At 38.2% G+C, this 20,717-nt stretch overlaps 1 protein-coding gene across 1 annotated transcript in view; it reads right to left on the bottom strand.

Annotated features, from left to right (window-relative positions):
• The window catches only part of FBXL20 (F-box and leucine rich repeat protein 20), a 115,790-nt gene that overhangs the window by 6,765 nt on the left and 88,308 nt on the right, over positions 1-20,717 (bottom strand). The window contains exons 7-14 of the mRNA XM_059996969.1: positions 14,306-14,401; positions 12,546-12,672; positions 11,186-11,260; positions 7,685-7,815; positions 5,694-5,754; positions 4,504-4,548; positions 2,632-2,688; positions 1,415-1,627 (exon numbers count right to left, since the gene is read on the bottom strand). Of these exons, the coding sequence (XP_059852952.1) occupies positions 1,415-1,627; positions 2,632-2,688; positions 4,504-4,548; positions 5,694-5,754; positions 7,685-7,815; positions 11,186-11,260; positions 12,546-12,672; positions 14,306-14,401 (805 nt within the window). The remainder of the gene's footprint in view (positions 1-1,414; positions 1,628-2,631; positions 2,689-4,503; positions 4,549-5,693; positions 5,755-7,684; positions 7,816-11,185; positions 11,261-12,545; positions 12,673-14,305; positions 14,402-20,717) is intronic.

Here is a 20,717-nt window from a genome sequence, read left to right as displayed (position 1 = left end):
GTTGCTTTTCAGAAAAACCACTGAGGGACTGAGTGTACATGAGGGCAGGGCAGAAGCTGAGCACAGACGGGACGTTGAGAGACCTGGGTTCTACTTTGTACCATCCCATGTTATTCTAAAAGACCAAAAAAGCTCACATAACTGCTTCCATAATAATAAAACTGGGGAAAAAATTCATGCTAATCTCTTAACCTGTCCCAAAGGGGTTCCCAGAGCTGGAAGAAATTATATAAGCTTAAAAACTCAATTTTTTCCAAGCCATTATGGACAATGTTTCTTCTGATATTTAAAAAAAACCTCATTATCCTCTTTTAACAACATGCTTCTAATTTTTACTACATAGTTTCTAAATTCCTACTATGTTCAAGGCACTGTGCTAGTTATGTAAAAGGGCTGCAAAGATGGTCAAGATGGAGATCCTGCTTTTAGGGGACTTATAGTCTAGACATGCACATAAATAGCTAAATTAAGAGTGTCAAAGTGCTAAGTGACTCTTGAGGATTCAGAGGTGGAAGAGACTCCTGACAGCCAGGCAGGTCCAAAAACCCTAATGTACGTAGGCCATAGAAGACGCTCTGGTTGACCTGTGGCTCTCTTCCTCTTTTGGTGTTGAAGACATATGGGTACAAGGCCTCCCCATTGCAGTTATGTTCTCAGTCCTCTAGGTCTGAAGGGAGAGGCGGAACTGAGGTCAACTGGAACTCAAGATGAAGTGTGCTGCTCCTTTATGCACTCAGATGCCATAAGGCCAACATGGATATTTTTAAAGGTTGATTGTAAGGGCCAAATTAACACAGTGCCTTTCCCACAACAGGCGTCAGGCAGATGTTCCAATAAATGTCTGTTGAGCTGAATAATCCAACATATAGATTCATCCAGTCTTTTATAAGCTCCTTGCTGGCAATCTGTCTTTTAGTCATTTGGCTATACATGGGTCTCTCTATTATGAAGGATGGGGCAAAAGGAAAAGGTAAAAAACTACGTGATCCATTTGTTGCCTTAAAAAAATATGAACCGCAGCAAAACACTTTGATATGAAAGGAAATACAAATTAAAAATTTAAATCCCATTTAACTAAATATTTTCTTTATGTTACTCCTTTTTTTCCTTTAGAACCAAAATCTGACATTTGCTTTTCTGACTCTGGGCATGTTATCAGAGAGACTCTGCTGGGAGGAGATCTACTTTTCGTCCCTTCAGTGGGTATTTTCCTACCAAATATCTGGAACAACAGGTAAGAACTATCTACCCTTAGGTTTGCTCTCCATCTTTTTTTCTCTTTGCTGAATGTCCACATAAATATAAATAATCACAGGAATCTAAATCTAAAAAAAGGAAATGGAGGGAAAAAATAAAGAAAGAAGGAAAGCGTGCTGAGAACACTAGAGCCAGAGGGTGATGCCACCATCTTTACCCTGAGTCTCTTGATTCCAGCCCGTGTGATTTGCTGGCAGTCATAGAGTTCTATCCGTTCAAGGCTGTGACAGCTCTTCAAGTGCTCCAGGGATGCATCTGTAATTAGGGGGCAGTTGTCCAGTTCAATCACCTCCAGCTGGTCATGGGCGCAGGCCCCGTTCCCCAGGTGACGAATTCCATCATCTGTGATCAGCTCACAGTGAGACAGACTCTGCAGCCAAACAGAGCAAGGAAGGACACTGAAATATTTAATGGCATTCTTCTACCCAGAGGCCTGTGTGCAACCAAAAAGGAGAATTTTCTGGTTTGAGTCTGAAGTATACGGAGCCATCACTGGAGCCATGTGGTGAAATAAAGAACGCATACTGGAGTTGCTTGGGTTCTGCTTTTGACAATCAATGATCAACATTTCTCTGTGTGATTCTAAATATATTTTGTGAATTCCTATAATGACTGTGAAATAGTTGATAAACAAAATATCTCCCCCCACGCTCTCCACACACAAATTATTGATACTTTTCTTCTCTACAGGGACAAGTGGGGCTTAAGCTTTTCCTGTAAAAAATTTTCTGGCATTTGGACTAAATGTTGAATACCTGGTGCAGGGGCATGCCCAAACAGTTAATTAACCTAAGATAACTCTTACAGCTGTAAGATGTGGTCATCTCTTCACTTTACAAGTTTTCCTTAAATCCCTGGTTCCTCCATGCGAAACTCAGAACCCTCGACCGAAACATAGTTTAAAGTGCCACAAAACACCAAAATAAGGCTAGGTACAGAACAGTCAACCAGAATGCTTTCCCACAGTGTTACTGGAAGCAGTAGCAGAGACCGACCCCTAGTAAAGCCTTGACTGGTTCTATTTTATAGGAACACTTGGTCCCAATGGGAAGCAAGCCGTATTTCAGGCCATCTCATCTCCTGGATCTCTGGAAATTTAAGCACTGTTCAGGCTGGAGTGTAATTCATGTGGGAGCGAGAACTCATACTCTCCATGTCAGTTTTCAAGCTCCAAGCATTGATACAGAAAATGTTTAACTTTTCCAGTTTCTATCTCAGTTTCTCCCTTCACGCAGGTCCTCCCTTGGTCCTCTGTAAGTTGACAATTTGGAGAAATATGCTTTCCCCTAATGGTAGCCAGGCACCAAGATGAAAGTAAGAGCTGGGTTTTGATTAAATCCAATAGATACATAAAACTTCCACAGTGAAACTCACCAATACTTGAAGTCGAGGACAGTGTATAGAAAGTTGAATTAATGTGCTATCTGTTATCTGAAAGAAACATATAAGTTTATTTTAGGTATAATTCCAAAAAACTCATAGGTCATACGTCATTCTTGACTACACTAGTATTTTAGACTGATATCCTGATATCACTCATCAAATAACAGAATCGTAAGGTTGAAACCCCATCAGCTACCAGAACCTGTTCTTCTTCTTTTTTTTTTTTTTATAAATTTATTTATTTCATCTATTTTATTTTTGGCTGAATTGGGTCTTCGTTGCTGCATGCGGGCTTTCTCTAGTTGCGGCAAGCAGGGGCTACTCTTCATTGCGGTGCACAGGCTTCTCATTGCAGTGGCTTCTCTTGTTGCGGAGCACGGGCTCTAGGTGCACGGGCTTCAGTAGTTGTGGCTCGTGGGCTCCATAGCACAGGCTCAGCAGTTGTGGCGCATGGGCTTAGCTGCTCCGCAGCATGTGGGATCTTCCCGGACCAGGGCTCGAACCCGTGTCCCCTGCATTGGCAGGCAGATTCTTAACCACTGCGCCACCAGGGAAGCCCCAGAACCTGTTCTTTGAGAACCTATCCAGGCTGGGCTTAAACTCATCTAGTCATCTTTGAACAGGTCTGTCGAAAATTGTTTGTTTTTGAAACAAATGAAAAGGTGTTCCCTCATAACTTCCACCCACTGGACTTTGACCTCCTTAGAACCATCACAGAAGTGAATCAGAAGACGCTGCTCCATGAAAAAAATTAATGTAGGAACATCCTCAAATTTTTAGATATCTGGCCCATATTTTTATTTTTTATTTTTTTTTTTTTATTTTTATTTTTTTTTCTGGCCCATATTTTTATAAGCCATGTCATAACTCAGGATTGATAATTGGCATGTCAGTTATTTTCCCTAAGGGTGGCAGAAAGAGGCTGCTGCTGGGTTAACTACGAACATTCAGTAGGAAGAACTCCTGAAGGAAGAACAGTATTTTATAGTTATCTTAGGATGGAGAGTAAATCAGCATTTCTTTTCAAATTTCTCTCCAATTCTGAGATTGTTGTTATAATACACATAATTTCACAGGGGCTAAGAAATGGCAGGGGTGGGGGACTGGAGTGGGCAGGCGTGTGCACATCACTCAGAAGGACTAACACTGGAAAGGACACACAGGACATTTAGGCATGTGCAAGAAACAGATGGATGTGAATAAGTTTTACTTTAATAAGAACTAATAGGGACTTAGTGTCCGGATAACAAGTAATTTAGAAAAATTGGTGTCTATAGTTATTGAAGTATGTTCTCTTCTTTATTTTTACCATTAAAAAAATTCACTGTTCTATCTTCTTTTTAGGAGTCCCTCTTTAAAATTTCTCCCCAGCCAACTAATAAGCTGAAAGCTCTTAAAATTGGTAATAAAAAAAAAACTGTTGATAAGAAGCTAAGTCTGCCTGCCTGAAGGGCAGGGTTCCATACAGAGTTGGGTCTCCAGGGTTAATGATGTAAGGGGCACTGGGTCCAGTTAAGCTAAAAAGGGGCAGTGATATCTATCAGTGTGCTGGGCCTTTAATTGTTTATTAGCATCATAACCCTGTAGCTCTAAGGAAATATCTTAGTATCTTTATGGTCTAAATGCCTGAGCCATCTTTCTTTCCAATGGCAATCTTACCGATGGCATGTATTTTCCTAGTTCCTTAGCAAAAATACCATGAGCACCTCTGCTGGTATGCCTGGAGGACACCTCAATAAATGGAGAGTCAGCAGTGCTGCAGGCTCCCCACTATACTAGGGTAGGGAATTGAATGTTCTGATGTGCGTGTATTGTGTAAGTCTCTACCGTACTATATTTCTGAGTAAAAATCCACAATCTTACCTGAACACACTCTTCCAGGTCCATCTTTTCAAGCTCATGGCAATTCTATAAGATATAAACCCAAACATTACAGTACAAACATTTAAAGTTGGGAAAAAATTAAGGCGAGAAAACTAAGAAGTAGTATTAAATAGACTGATGAAATCTTAAGAGCTTCAGTGTTGGTATCATTCTTACATCACTTCCTGCCTTATTCCATTAATTACACATTTTTTTTAAATTTATTTTTATTTATTTATTTTTGGCTGCATTGGGTCTTCATTGCTGTGTGCGGGCTTTCTCTAGTTATGGCGAGCAGGGGTTGCTCAGCAGTTGTGGCGCAGGGGCTTAGCTGCTCCGCAGCATGTGGGATCTTCCCGGGCCAGGGCTTGAACCCGTGTCCCCCGCATTGGCAGGCAGATTCTTAACCGCTGCGCCACCAGAGAAGTCCCTAATTACACATTTTTAAAAGGCCTTTATCACCGTGAAATTTCTCAACTATTCCACACTTAAAAGTATCTAACGTCTTAAAAGTCCAAGGGAATAAATTTCCTGAACATTGATACTGAACTAATACAGAGATCCTTTCAACGAAAAATAATTTAATGAAAATGATTTCTTTGTAAGCACAGAAGGGGAATTTGTATGTCCTCATCTAGTTATGCCATGGGCTGCCCCCGCCCCCATTAGTATTCCACTGATCTGCCTGAAAGCAAATGCCCTTCCCATGTTCCATTACACTCGTCAAAGATGGTATAATTTTAAATACTATTATTATACAGTGATTTACAAACCACTCCATGTATTAAAATCTTGTGGAGAATACAGAAAATCTCTTAAAACCTCTCCATTTAAATCAGGCTTATATGTTTCTTTCAACATTACTCTCATCCACCAGTTGCATACCAAATAACCAAATAAGCTTCTTTCAAAAGCACTAGGAAATTCCCACTTAGTTTAACATAATCTTATAAGGAGGCGGAAAATCAAGTCTCACGAAGGAATGTCATGGTCTCCAACGCACGTCTGCCTTTCCAGAGCAGCTGCCTGTAGCTGCAGCCCAAGGACGCTCAGGAACACCAGCCACAGAGACGTCCCCCCACATCCTACACCCTCAATTCTGCTGCCATTCCACATTTCCCTCATTGCTCATTCTTCTGAAATAAAACAAACCCTGAACAAAACCTACAGAACCTGAAGAAAACACTTACCCTGGCCAGAGTGGTAAAGCCTACATCTGTTAGTTGAGAACACCTTGCGACTTCTAATATTCTGTTAAAAAAACAAAGTGAAAGTCAACCCATTGGTCCCTGAAAACTGGGTTTATTAAAACAGCAAGAATTTAAGAAAACAACCTCTTATTCCCTAAGGACTATATAACACGGAGTTACATTCACAGCTAAGCAAGTCTGTATACAGATCTTGCTATTCATTTTCATGGAGTCATCATAAAGTGGTCCTGTAAATACCACATTTTAGGGTGATGCAATCAGAAGAATATAATAGAAGCTTGTAGTTAATGCCAAAATGCATGAGAAACGCATTTAAAAGCCTTCTTGATGGCATACTGCTTACCCCCAGAGGGCAGCCTGCTCCTAGAAAACAAAGGAGATGGAGATAAATACTCTGTCTCAGTTAATCTGTTGCTAAAGTAAATTATTCTCTTTCCCTATTTTACATGTAGGCTCACTAAGATTTAAATAGCTTTTCAAAATACTATGAAGGGACTGGTTAATCATAGACCTGTCCCAAATATGAAATTCCATACTTATGAAAAAATACCCTTAAGCTTCCTGCCTCCTCCCACAGGCTCCCAGGGAGGCCCAGTGGAGAGGGCAGCTGAGCCCCTATCGGAACTGCTGAACACCACCCTAAATATCAACCACAGGGCTGGGGAATCAAAAATAGTAGCTCTTCTTTGTGAAAAGTCTGGTGGTGTCTGCACGACAGTACCAAAGAACACTGTATGTTTGCTTACAAATTACTATAGAAGTTGAAAAAAAACATAAAGCTAAAGTATAAGGAATCATTATCAACTGACAATCAATTAAAATACTGTATCTAATGGGAAAGTATGATCTGACTGAACCCAACTTTTAAGTATCACATTTGAGAGCCTTTCTTTTCTAACAATAAAATAAACCATGAAGGAGAATGGAGCTGAACATCCCTGTCTTTAAAACAGAAAAAGGTAATACGTAATGTTTTTTAGAGAGAAGACTGGCTACCTCCTCAGCTCCTGGCGAGTATTCTACTCTAGGCTTCCGAGATTACGAAGGCCCGTGGCCAGGTGATTACAAAAAAGTTTTAAGAAAGTTTTTATTGGTTTACAATGATTCTTATGTGTAAGACAAGTGGTTTCATAGGTTCTGGAGCTAGACTGCCTGAGATGGAACACTTGCTCCTGCACTTACTAACTGTGAGACCTTGAACAGGTTACTTGACCTGTGCTTCGGTTTTCTCACCTATAATATAGAGATAATAACAGTGCTTGTATGGTGTTATGATGATTAAATGAAGTAATATTTGTAAATAATTTAAAACAGTGGCTGACATGTTTACTATATAGTAAATACAATATAAGTTTTGTTTTAAAGAACAAAAAAGGTATACGGGGATTATCCCTATTTATTACAAATAGTGTGCTGTGTGCTCTTACAAAATCAATATGGGCTTGATACCATGTGCATGCTAACACTGCATTCTTAGTGAATAGTCAGCCAATCCTGTATTTAGGTAGAGAAGAGGAGCCACAGAGAAATAAAGCTTGCTTTAAAAGACCATCAGCACAAAGGAAGAGCTGTTTTTTCTCTTTAAATACTCCCTGCTATGTACCTGGCATCATTACTACAATATAAATGATCACAGGGTGGGCTTCTCAAAACTTTCTTCAGAAAGGAATTATATGAAAGCATTAATAAGAGAAAATGCCTTTATTTCTTTTCTCAAGTAATGTGATAAAATGTTGATATTTTTCTAGTATGGATAGCCAAGAAGCAGAAAATGAGGACTATTACCCCCTGGTTCAGGCCAATTACATGGAATCAAATGAGGTACAAAGCAAGTAGGTGCGCATCTGAAAGGGTAGTAGTGGCCTTGTAGTGTCTACCTTAAAAAATTCAAGGTTCCAAGGAATAAACATGAGTGAAGGAGGCCACTGCTCCTTTCCCCTGATTTTTTGAGATAACCAAGAAATGTTTACCTAAGCCGTGGGCAGTTCTGACCTAAAGCGTTCAGGATGGCATCTGTGATGTTGGAGCAGCCAGAGGCACAGAGGGACTGTAACTTATGGCACCCTCTGCATATAGTAATGAGACCTTCATCTGTGATTTGCTAAAAAAAAAACAAGAGGGAAAAACCCATAGTTATTAGTAACTTGGCAGAAGATAAAGACAGAAAAAAGTTACCTCTGTGAAACAAGTGCCAAAAAGAAATAAAAGCAGATTTGATATTAACCATGTAGCAGACCTAAAAGAAAATGAATACACTTTGTTTCTTCCTTCCAGTTCCTTTCGATTTAGCTTTCAAGAGAATCTGTGCTCATTTCTGGTGCAAAGGGAAGAAGCTATAACAGGGTTCTTTTAACCTAATGGGACTGACAAGACTGGGAACAGATGGGGTGCATCATGGTGTAGGTTCAATTAAATGATTTTAAAACCTAGAAAACAGATAAAAACAGCAGTATTTTAATAGTATAAATGCATTTACAAGTTCAAAATTGATACTGATATTAAGGTACTTTAAAAAAATGAAACAACCTGTGGATCACAGCTGTAATCTCATATCAACCATAAATCCATTTATTTCTAAATTTTAGTTTTATAATATAAAGACTATCCTACCTGGAAACAACCTAAATGTGCATTGACAGACGAATGGATAAAGAAGATGTGGCACATATATACAATGGAATATTACTCAGCGATAAAAAGGAACAAAATTGAGTTATTTGTAGTGAGGTGGATGGACCTAGAGTCTGTCATACAGAGGGAAGTAAGTCAGAAAGAGAAAAATAAATACTGTATGCTAATGCATATATATGGAATTTAGAAAATTGGTACTCATGAGCCTAGTGGTAGGGCAGGAATAAAGATGCAGATGTTGAGAATGGACTTGAGGACACAGTGGGGGAAGGGGAGGCTGGGACATAGTGAGAGAGTGGTACTGACATATATACACTACCAAACGTAAAATAGGTGGCTAGTGGGAAGCTGCTGCATAGCACAGGGAGATCAGCTCAGTGCTTTATGACCACCTAGAGGGGTGGGATAGGGAGGGTGGGAGGGAGGCTCAAGAGGGAGGGTATATGGGGATATATGTATGCATACAGCTGATTCACTTTGTTGTACAGCAGAAACTAACACAACATTGTAAAGCAATTATACTCCAATAAAGATGTATTAAAAAAAAAGACTATCCTAATTTAATGGAGATAAATAGTTGTATCCAACTCAAATATAATTTTGTATGTTTTAAATTATTATTTTATATTATTTTAAAATGAAAAAACACAAAAGATGTCACATTAAAAAAAAGATGTCATATATAAAAATCTTAACATGTTGGATATGATCAGCATTTTAATTTGTCCTGATAGATTTGCTAATTTTGTGTAAGCCTCAGAATAAAGCTCTCCTGTCATTTCTGTTTAATCAAACAGTATTCTTAGGTTACAAGGACAACTGAAACAGAAATCAAACTTTAAATATTCACTGCCTAAATCAGTATGTTCTCAGTATTATAGAACTGAAACAACATACAGATGAAAAATGGATGCTAAGGCAGATGCAAGATCTGTCATGAGAATAAACTGATGAGGCATATACACATGTAGAAGTACCTTAAAAAGGTGCCACACAGGGGCTTCCCTGGTGGCGCAGTGGTTGAGAGTCCGCCTGCCGATGCAGGGGACGCGGGTTCGTGCCCTGGTCCGGGAAGATCCCACGTGCCGCGGAGCGGCTGGGCCCGTGAGCCACGGCTGCTGAGCCTGCGCGTCTGGAGCCTGTGCTCCGCAACGGGAGAGGCCACAACAGTGTGAGGCCCGTGTACCGCAAAAAAAAAAAAAAAAAAAGTGCCACACAAATGTGACGTATAGTTATTACTAAACAAGGATAACTGAAAGAAATGTAAATAAAGAGAGAAGCAGCAATCCATAAACCTGCATATTTAGCAGGCCAATGGAGTTTGCGTCACACATTATTAACAAAATACTGGGAGGGCTGTGCTGCCTTTTCTTTCTTAATGTTTTGAAATCTACAAGGGATTACTGAGGAAGAAAGTCATATTACCAATACTTTAAATTGTTAAAAGAGCAAAATCTACTAAACTTTTGTGTTTTCAAATTAGTCAAGAAAAAGAGACTACATTAAGTGTGTACTTTGGTCCCTTCAATAGTTCTGGGCAGACACTTCAAGAAGTGTCACGAATGCTGAGAATCATTTCATCACATTGTACAGAATGACAGAAGGAATGACTCATGCCCTATGATCTGGGTGAAGGTAAACAGTAAAATAAACATGACAGAGCTGGTTCTTTATGCTTACTAATTGGTTTCTGTCTGCTGGAAGGGTAAAGGAAATGAAACTAAAATGGCAAACGGTAGGTATGGTATACATGTATTTATATGTATGTATGTGTGTACGTACGTAACATATACACACACATATACAGAGTGCACATGTGTATATGTATGTATATAAATAAAATCTGAAGATGTGCAAGAACAGTTTTTTCCTGCCACTGTAAGATGACGGTTTCGTGTTTACAATAGCTGTGTAAGATCTTTCTTTCAGGCCAAATATTTGTTTCATAAATGAAAGTAGGCAAATTCTGGTAGTTAGCAACTATGGAAATCAAAATATCATTCCTTTAACTCAGTCTCTAGGAGCCTCTGAAACAGATCGCTATCAGCACCATCCCTTAAGGGCTGGGAGGGCAGGGTGCTTAAATTGCACAAAACGTGGCCCTATATGTGTCACCTTTAAACTAAACAACCACTATGCTCTAAAGTTTCAGGTGACCAAACAAGAAGGAGAGAGTATTATACACAGAAGGCTTAGCAAAAACAAAGAAAACCCTCACCAACTTTTTTCATTGCTATGAGAGGCTCTCACTCCAAGGCAACACATATATGCAATTTTCAAGGCAAGAGGCAAAAGCTAAAGGTGTATTGTCAATGTTCTAGGATCCTGAATAGTTTCAGCAAATTCTCTGAACAAAATTCAGGGGGTTTGGGATAGACACAAAAAAGCTGATAGTCTAAACAAGCCAAATGTGAACTACAAATACTACTTGAAAATAATTTAAAGGGTACATTTTGCTTGTCATCTGCTTGTATCAATGATTCCCAATAGTCATTACTCCCTGATAAATGTTAGTCGGTGTGACTGCAATTAATTTACCAAAAATATTTTAAATGCCGTAGTCTGTGAAAAATTTACTTCTAAAAAGTAGAGTTTTCTTAAGTAGAAGAGAAAGGGGTGGAGCTACAGTTTAGCTTATTTGGAATTCTGTATAAGCTACCCTCTATCTCATCTACGTCAAAGCCCCTAGGGGCGAGTACTGTTGAGCATTTAAAAAGTCATCTATGATTACTGCATCCCCAGGGTTGAAGCAAACTACTGGTCTTTATGACTGAAACTCTTACAATAATATTATTGAAATGAATTACTAGTACAGAAGAGTTGTGGGAAGGACTGCTTACTAAGCAAGTCTGCAAGTTCAAAGTCACCAGTTCAGGACAGTGTGCACCTATGTACTTGAGAGCTTCATCTTCTAGCTAGAAAGATTAAAAAGAGAGAAGAAATTATTACTGACATTGTTTAAAATATTAAAACCTTAAATCTTAAAGATTTAAGAGTGTACACATTCATCAACACATTCTAAGTATAGCCAACCAACTTTCAAAGGAACAAATGAACCAGAAACAATGAACTATGATCATATAAACGTGTAATTCAAATGATTAGTACAGTTATCAGTATTTGTTATCAGTTCTGACCACGTCAAATTCATATTATCACCAAATCAAGGGAAAGATAAAATAAACATTGCCTAATGTTTATGGATTTTTCTTCTGATAAATTAAAGATGCCTTGCAGCATTTTGCTGAGGGATTTTGAAACTAAAATAACTTTCACATTGCTACACTCCCTGTAAAGTTTCTTAACAACAAACTTTTGGGAACAGGAGCTGAGAAAGAAATCTGTAGTTTATCTGCTGCTAGAAGATCAGTGCTATGCGTACAGTGCGGAGAACAGATCACAAGTAATTGACTATAATGACGCACCCCAATCAATATTTTTCAGGATTCCATAAATAACCAGGAGCTCAAGTTGTTGTTTTAAGGTGGTCATACTTTCAAAGCTCTGTTTCAAACCGTGGAAATCCTCCCTTCATGGTGAAAGAATGAGGGCATTTTTGAATAGAATACAAGGCATGGTTTTAGCAACCATTAATAAAATAAGGTAATAAGAGCCTAGCCCTACTTTGTCAGTCACTTCTAAACTCACTCTTGATCATTTCCTTCCAGGTGTTGTTACCATGTCAACTCCTTTTTTTTTCCCACTGTAAAACACTGTGATATTAAAAATTTTAATGACAAAATATGTTGGATTTGTGATGTGACTGGCAGGAAATTAGCATCAATACTATAAAATGTAGCTTGCTGTATACTTGGCACATTTAAGAAAAGCTCTTGGTAGTTAAACTAGTGGAAACTGCCAAGACTGTCTTCCTTGCCTATCCAGTTCAAGGTCTCAGGCAGTGACAACATGACAAGTTGTCTTTTCAGATTAAATTACATGAAACCCTTCTTGCCTGTGGCACCTGTTCCGTATTATGATTTTGTCTTCCCACCTTGCCTCCCCTCAAAAATTTATCTTTGGTCAGGCAGATGTTAATTCTTCTATTTTTTCACTCTAGGGAAAACCCTTTAATTTTTGGTAAGCATGGGTCTTTGGTCAGTAATACACAACTACTACGTATCTCTCAAGCCAACATCTTGGGCTGCCCACCAAGTTCATGGTGCCTCTATCATTCACAAGTAAGACAGGGAGTATTACCTGTGTGCAGCCTTTTAAGAATAAGGCTTTAAGACCTCCACAGCCTCTCACTAGTGCTTGGATACCATCCTTGGTTACTTGGTCACACCAGGAAATGTTTAATTGCTCCAACAGTGGACATCCCTCACTTAGGATAAAACAAAATGAAACAAACATATGACTAAATCCAATTCCAAAGGCACCAAAGTCTCATTTTATTGGCCATCTAGTTGGGGACATATTTACTTAATGTAGATTTAGAATACAGGCAATTCTGTAACAAAAGGGGCATTTATCAACGCTCATGGTGTTCATGTCCTACATCACTAGGAGGGCTAGCTCAAATCCACCTTAACTAACAAGCTCAGGCACAATGCTGTTTTTCAGATACATCAGATTTTTATGGAGGTTTATACTTTTCAAAGTATATTCTTTTTGCACTTATCACAAATGTAACGGTCTCTATATAGGAAATGGAAATTAAGCGACTGGTTCAAGTTAACAGAGTAATTAATGAAGAGTCAGATTCAAACTCAAATTCTCTATCAAATAATTCAAGTACTTATCAAAGTAATAATGAGGCCATTTAAACTTTTATTTAAAAACTTACAAAGGATCTGTAAATTCTCTCTCTTGGGAAGTATCTAGGGTACAGTTTCCACAGGCTGAATTTAGGATATATTGTATTATGAGATCTCTGCCTTCTATCAAACACTAGCTTCATCTTTGATCTTTGATTTCACATTTAAACTATGGAAGAATCCCAAGCTCTGTGGCATTCTTTGGAAAATACTGCTTTAATTGTTTTATAAAATAAAGCCAGGGGATCTTAGTTCAAGTTTATTCTTCAACATTAATAGTGTGACTTCAGGCAAGTCACTTCGGGAAGCCTGACAGAACCTCTCTTAAATCAAGATTAGCAGTAGCCCTTCTATGTTCTCCCCAAACTAATGCACTCATTTCTACCATAGCACTTATCCCGCTGTAATATGGCAACACATTTAGTTTTTTTTTTCTTCTACGAGACTGAGCAACTTAAGGGCAGCAACAATATCTTATTCAGTTACCTCCCATGGTTGAATCACAGTACCCGGCATTCAAAAATGTTTTAGATTTTCTTATCTGTAAAGTGTCTGTCCTATCTACCTCGCAAGATTTCAAAATAAATGAGATCATTTATGTGAATTACTTATGAACTATAAACACTGTTATACTATCTCATTTATTATCCTACACCAGCCTTAGATACATGTGTTCAGTGCTCATAAGGAAGGTATAGAAGGAGACACATTTTCAGATTACTTACACTCTACTTAACTAAATTTACATTTCATCTTTTAATGGCTTAATTCTTACTATTCATAAATGTAACTAATACATGGCACCATGATCTTTTATAAAAGGCTGATAAAAAAGTAAAAGTACAAAGACATTGGGCATTTCACCCTCCTTTTAAGATATACCTTTTTGTAATGCACTTTTAAAAAATACAGTAACATTAAAACAATGAAAACTTACTGAGCACTTACTATATATACAGAATCCTGCTAAGCACTTCATTCATGTACAAACTGTACTATTCTGTTCAGAAACCCTAGTTACCTCTATCATTTCACCTGAATGTGTCCTGTAATTTGGGCAAGTAGTAAAACAAAAGATCTATTTTGAACTACAGTACGTATCTATAAAACATAGTTTCCTTCAATTCCAACTTTATTTTAGTTAATAAAAAAATAAGTATCTGTTCTGATTATTGGACATTCTTGTTGTAAGAAATTTACCTCAGAGCTTTTAGAGACATGTTTGTTATTGATGTACAGGAAGCCAAGTCAAGGTGCCTGAGTTTGGAACAGAACTTGCTAAGGCTAGTACATGTACTGAAAAATGGAAAAAGGAGAAAATAATGAATAAACAAATAAGAACACATCCTACTAAGGATATTAGTATGATATACCAATATCATACACAATTCTCAATAAACAAATACGAACACATCCTTGGAATATCATACATGACTCTCACATGTTACAAGAACTGTAAAATTTCCATACCCCAAATAAAAGCAGTTATAAATCCAGGGACCTTTCATGCTGAGGAAGAGGCAGGTTTACGAAGGATAAAAAAAGCTGTGCTGTTTATGAGAATGTGCATGAGGGGAAGATGGTGCCTGATTCACATTTGGAAATGTTAGTAGCTACTGACAGCAAACTACATTTGTGCTGATAAGAGATCTACATGCATTTTGTAAATTCTGGAACACCAGAAAGATAGCTAGTACCTGCCAGCAAGTGGTGAAACATGAAGCCCAAAACCTCTGTCTCTGCTCTTTCACTTAAATCTCTTTCTGCTCAGATAACCTTTTGCATGGCAGTAATGAAAAAATAGGATTTTTGCAAGGTATACAGAGGATGGACCAGTGTTGGGCTGAAACAAACTAAGTTATGTAAATTACTGCCTGCTTTCCTCTATGAATTCCTTAAAGGCTCTTTTCCCACAGTGGTCAAGTTCCTCATTTAAAATTTTTTTAAATTACAGACAATCTCAAATATACTCAAGAATGAATAACAGAGAATGCACATGTACCATCATTAAGCTCTGACATTTATCAATATTCTACTATTGCTATTTCATCTATTTTTCTCCTTTGTTTGTTTCAGTATTTTAGAGCGAATCCCAGACATATTATTTTACCTGTAAATATTTCAGGACATATTTCTAAATAAGGATTTTAATTCCTTAATGTCTGACACCCAGTCTGTGTTCAAGTTTCCTCAATTGCCTCATAAATGCCTTTGTCAAATTGCCTCTTGTGGTTTTATTTTGCAATTTTGTAATGAACACTCTTTCTTGTGTTTGTTAGCCATTCATCTCTTTCCTTGGTGAAATGTCTAAATGCTCAGGCTTTTTTTTTTTAAATTAATTTATTTTTTTGGCCATGCAGCACGGCATGCAGAAAGAACCTTAATTCCCCAACCAGGGATTGAACCCATGCTCCCTGCAGTGGAAGCATGGAGTCTTGACTACTGGACCACCAGGGAAGTCCCAGGCCTATTTTTAATTGGATTGCCTTGTTATTGATTGTAAGAATTCTCTATATATTCTTGATACACATCTTCTTTAATTTCTCTCAGTAATGTTTTATGGTTTTCAGAGTCGAAATCTGGCATTTCTTTTGGATTTATGTTATCTCCAAAAGAGACAGTCTTCCTTCCTTCCTATTGGTATGCTCTTTTTTTTTTTTTTTTTTTTTTGTAAACTTATTGCATTGGCTAGAATCCCCAGCAGAATGTTGAATAGAAACGCACTTTGCTCCTGACTTTAAGGTAAGGCATTCAGTCTCTCACCATTAAGTACATTGTTAGCAGTAGTTTTTTCATGGAAGCTTTTGATCAGATTAAGGAAACTCCCTTCTATTCCTAGTTTGTTGATTTTTTTTTTTTGGCTGCGCCTGGAGGCTTACAGGATCTTACTTCCCCAACCAGGGACTGAACCCGGGCCCTGTCAGTGAAACTGCTGAGTCCTAACCACTGCACCTCCAGGGAATTCCCTGTTTAAAATTCTGATCACGAATGAATGTTGCATTTTGTCATGTGCTTTTACTGTATCTAAAAATGTATTAGTTAGCTACTGTTGCACAGCAAATTACATCAGAAATGAGCAGCTTAAAACAATAATTATTTATTATCTCATGGTTTTCATGGATCACGAAAATAGGCACAGGCAGCTTAGCAGGGCGACTCTGACGCCACGTCTCTCACAAGGCTACCATCAAGGTACTACTGGCCACAGCTGCAATCATCTCAAAGGTAACTAGGTACAGATTCCCTTCCAAGCTCATTTAGGCGGATGTTGGCAGACCTTAGACGATCTAATTCCAAGCTTACTCATTTGGTTTTTGATAGAATTCAGGTTCTTGCTGGCTGCTGGCCAGAGACCTCAGTTTCTTGCCACATGGACCTCTCCACAGAGCTACTCACAACAGGGCAGCTTGCTTCCCCAGAGCTGGAGAAGAAAGTAGAGCAAGATAGAAGTCACAGTCTTTTTGTAACCTAATCTCCAAAGAGATATCCAATCTCTTTTGCAGCATTCTATTGTTAGAAATGAGTCACGAGGTCCAGTCCACGCTCAAGGGGAAAAGATTACACAAAGGTGCAAATATGAGGAGGTAGGGATTATTTGGGGGTCATTTTAGAGGCTGCCTATCATAGTGAGATGATCATGTGGTTTCTGTCCTTTATTCCAGAGGGCAGTAAATCTCACCAGCTGCCTATTTTTATATGGCCACAAGTCAAGAATGGTTTTGGCATTTTTAAATGGTTGAAAGAAGATACTATTTTGTGACATGTGAAAATTAAATGAAATTAAAATCTCAGCACCATGCAATAAAGTTTTATTGGAGCACAGCCATGCTCATTTGTTTATGTATTGTCTGTGGCCACTTTGTAAAACATTGGCAATGTTTGTAAAACACTGGCAGAGTTGAGTAGCTGTGACAGAGACCATATGGCCGACAAAGCCTTAAATATTTCCTTATCCAGCCCCATACAGAAAAAGTTTGTTGATCTCTGCTTTATTCTACTAATTATTATGAACTATTACATTAACTGATTTTCAGATGTTATACCACACTTGTATTTCTGGGATAAATCACAGTTGGTTAAGATCCAACCCTTTTATATGTTGCTGGATTCAGTTTGCTAAAATTTTGTTAAGTATTTCTGCATCTCTGTTCCTGAGGAATACAGTAGATTTCCTTTTATTGTGAAATCTTTGTTTGGCTTTGACATCAGATATTTTTGGCATCAGAAAAATATTGGCCGGAGAAAACAAGTTATGAAGTATTTCTTCTTTTACTTTATGAGTGAGTTTGAGTATTGGTGTTATTTTTTCTTTAAATATTTGATGGACTCACCAGTGAAGTCATCTGGGCTTGGGCTTTTTTTGTGGGACAATTTTGAATTACTGAATGTACTTGCTATAGATCTATACAGATTGTCTATTTTTCTGTTGAGTCAAATTTGGTAATCTGTGCCTTCCCAGGAATTTGTCCATTTCACCTAGGTTGTCTGATTTGTTAGTATGAAGTTATTTATGGTATTACCTGATAAACATTTCATCTGTCTTTTGGCTACTTAGTTCTCTCCTTTATTCATGCTTTTGATAATCTGAGTCTTCTCTCTTATTTTCTCAGTCTAGGTTTGTCAATTTAAAAAACTTCTTTCAATGAACCAGCTCTTGGTTTCATTGATTTTATTACTGTTTTTGTTTCCTATTTCTCTGATATCCAATCTAATCTTTATTTTTTCCTTCTTTTTGCTTTGGGCTTTGCCCTTCTATTTTCTTAAAGTTGAAGGTTGTTACTGATTTGAGCTTTCTTTCTTTCCTCTTTTGTGATATAGGAATGCAGAGTTGTATCATTACCTTGGCTGAATCACGTAAATTTTGGTAGCTTTTCATTTTCATTCAGTTCAAAATTATTTAGAAGCATGATGCTGAATTTCCAAATACTTGAGCATTCCCCACATTTTGTTCTGTCATGAATCTCTAGTTTAATTCTCTAGTTCTGGTCAGAGAACATATTTTGAATGATTTTAATCTTCTTAAATTGATTAAGACTTGTTTAGTGGCCCAATCTATGCTCTATCCTGGAGAATGTTCCAGTATGTTTGTAAAGAATGTCTATTCTGTAATCATTGGGTGGAGTGCTCTATCTGCATAGTATGCATTTTTCCATCTGTTTACTTTCAACCTATTTGCGGCTTTGAATCTAAAGCATGTCTCTTGTAGACAGCACACAATTGCATCTTGCTTTTTGTTTTTGGCTACATTGGGTCTTCGTTGCTGTGTGCAGGCTTCTCTAGTCGTGGCAAGCGGGGTCTACTCTTCGTTGCAGCGCATGGGCTTCTCATTGTGGTGGCTTCTCTAGTTGTGGGCCACCGGCTCTAGGCACATGGGCTTCAGTAGTTATGGCACGTGGGCTCAGTAGTTGTGTTGTGGGCTCTAGAGCGCAGGCTAAATAGTTGCGGTGCACGGGCTTAGTTGCTCCATGGCATGTGGGATCTTCCCGGATCAGGGCTCGAACCCACATCCCCTGCATTGGCAGGTGGATTCTTAACCACTGCGCCACCAGGCAAGCCCCAGGTGTTGCTTTTTAATCCATATTGATAATCTGTCTTTTGGGTGAAGAGTTCAGTCTGTCTACATTTAATAAAATTATTGATATGGTTGGATTTTCCCTCCCATTTTGCAATCCTTTTCTGTTTGCTTCATGCTTTTTTCGAATTTGTTTTTCTGTGTCTCCTTTACTGTTTTCTTGTTTTTAAGTGTACTGTTTCAATTCCTCTGTTGACTTTTTACCTTTTTCTTTCTCTAATTATTTTCTTATAGTCTGCTCACGGAATACCATATGTATCTTAATTTACCATAATCTATTTCAAAACAATAACTTAGGGACTTCCCTGGTGGTCCAGTGGTAAAGAATCTGCCTTCTAATGCAGGGGATACAGGTTCGATCCCTGGTCAGGGAACTAAGATCCCACATGCCACGGGGCAACTAAGCCCACGCGCCACAAGTACTGAGCCCATGAGCCTCAACTAGATAGCCCGTGTGCTGCAAACTAGAGAGCCCATGTGCTCTGGAACCCACACTCCACAACTAGAGAGAGAAAACAACAACCCGCACACCACAACTAGAGAGAAGCCCGCGCACCACAACTAAAGATCCTGCACACCTTAACAAAGATCCCACATGCCACAACTAAGACCCAACACAGCCAAAAAAATAAAATAAATTAAAACAAACAAACAAACCAATAACTTAATGCGCATAAAGCACAAGCATGTTGCCTCAATACATAATGGTTCCCTCCTCTCTCTTTTGTGCTATTATTTTCATATGTTCAAATATATTTCATATATTACCTCTATATATACATTATAGACCTAACAATACAATGTTATAATGATTGCTTTATACAATCTTCTATTTTCTAAAGAAGTTAAGAGAAGATATGAAAAAATCAGAGTCTTAGATTTACCCACATATTTACCGTTTCCGATGCTTTTCATTTACCAATTCCTAGGGATCCGAGTTACTGTCTGGTATTTATTTCCTTTCATCCTGAAGGGCTTCCTTTACTATTTCTTGCCAGGCATATTTACTAGGGACAAATTCTCTCCCTTTTTGTTTATCTGGGAATGTCATTATTTTGCCTACATTTACAGAGGACAGTTTTGCTAGATACAGAATTCTTGTTTTGTTCCTTTCAGCACACTGAGTATGTCACATGGCTCTGGTTTCCATTATTTCTGATTAGGTCACCCATTAACCAAATATTCTTTTTGTATACATGAATTATTTTCCTTTTGCTGCTTTCAAAAATTTCTGTGTTCAATTTTCAACAGTTTGGCCCTAACATGTCTAGGTATGGATATTTTTATCCTTCTTGGGGTTCACTGAACTTCTTAGATCTGTAGATTAACGTTTTTCATCAAATTTGGGAGGTTTTCTGCCATTAATTTCTCACTTTTTCTTTTCTTCCTGCCTCTTTCTATCTTGTCTGGGATTCATTCACATTCTACTCTTGATGTTGTTCCACGGGTCTCTGAGGCTCTGTCCATTTTTCTTTAATCTTTCTGTTCTTTAGACTGGATGGATAATTGCTACAGATCTCTAAATTTATTTTTTTTAATATTTATTTATTTATTTTTGGCTGCATGGGTCTTCATTGCTGCGCAAGGGCTTTTCTCTAGTTGCGACGAGTGGGGGCTACTCTTCGTTGCAGTATGCAGGCTTCTCATTGCGGTGGCCTTTCTTGTTGCGGAGCACAGGCTCTAGGCGCGTGGGCTTCAGTAGTTGTGGCACATGGGCTCAGTAGTTGTGGCTCATGGGCTTAGCTGCTCCGTGGCATGTGGGCTCTTCCCAGACCAGGGATTGAACCCGTGTCCCCTGCATTGGCAGGAGGATTCTTAACCACTGCGCCACCAGGGAAGCCCTACAGATCTCTAAATTTATTGATTGATTACCTGTTTTTCTGGGGTTTTTTTCCCCCTAGCTTTACTGACATGTAATTGACATATAACATTATGTAAGTTTAAGGTATACAATGTGATGATTTGATACACATATATGTTGTGGAATGTTTACCACAAGAAGGTTAGTTAACACACTGTTTACCTCACATAAATACCATT

This window comes from Delphinus delphis, chromosome 19 (assembly GCF_949987515.2).
Source record: "Delphinus delphis chromosome 19, mDelDel1.2, whole genome shotgun sequence".
In the NCBI taxonomy this organism is placed as follows: Eukaryota; Metazoa; Chordata; class Mammalia; order Artiodactyla; family Delphinidae; genus Delphinus; species Delphinus delphis.
The sequence above is the reverse complement of the archived record's forward strand: the minus strand, read 5'-3'. Positions and strand labels throughout refer to the sequence as shown.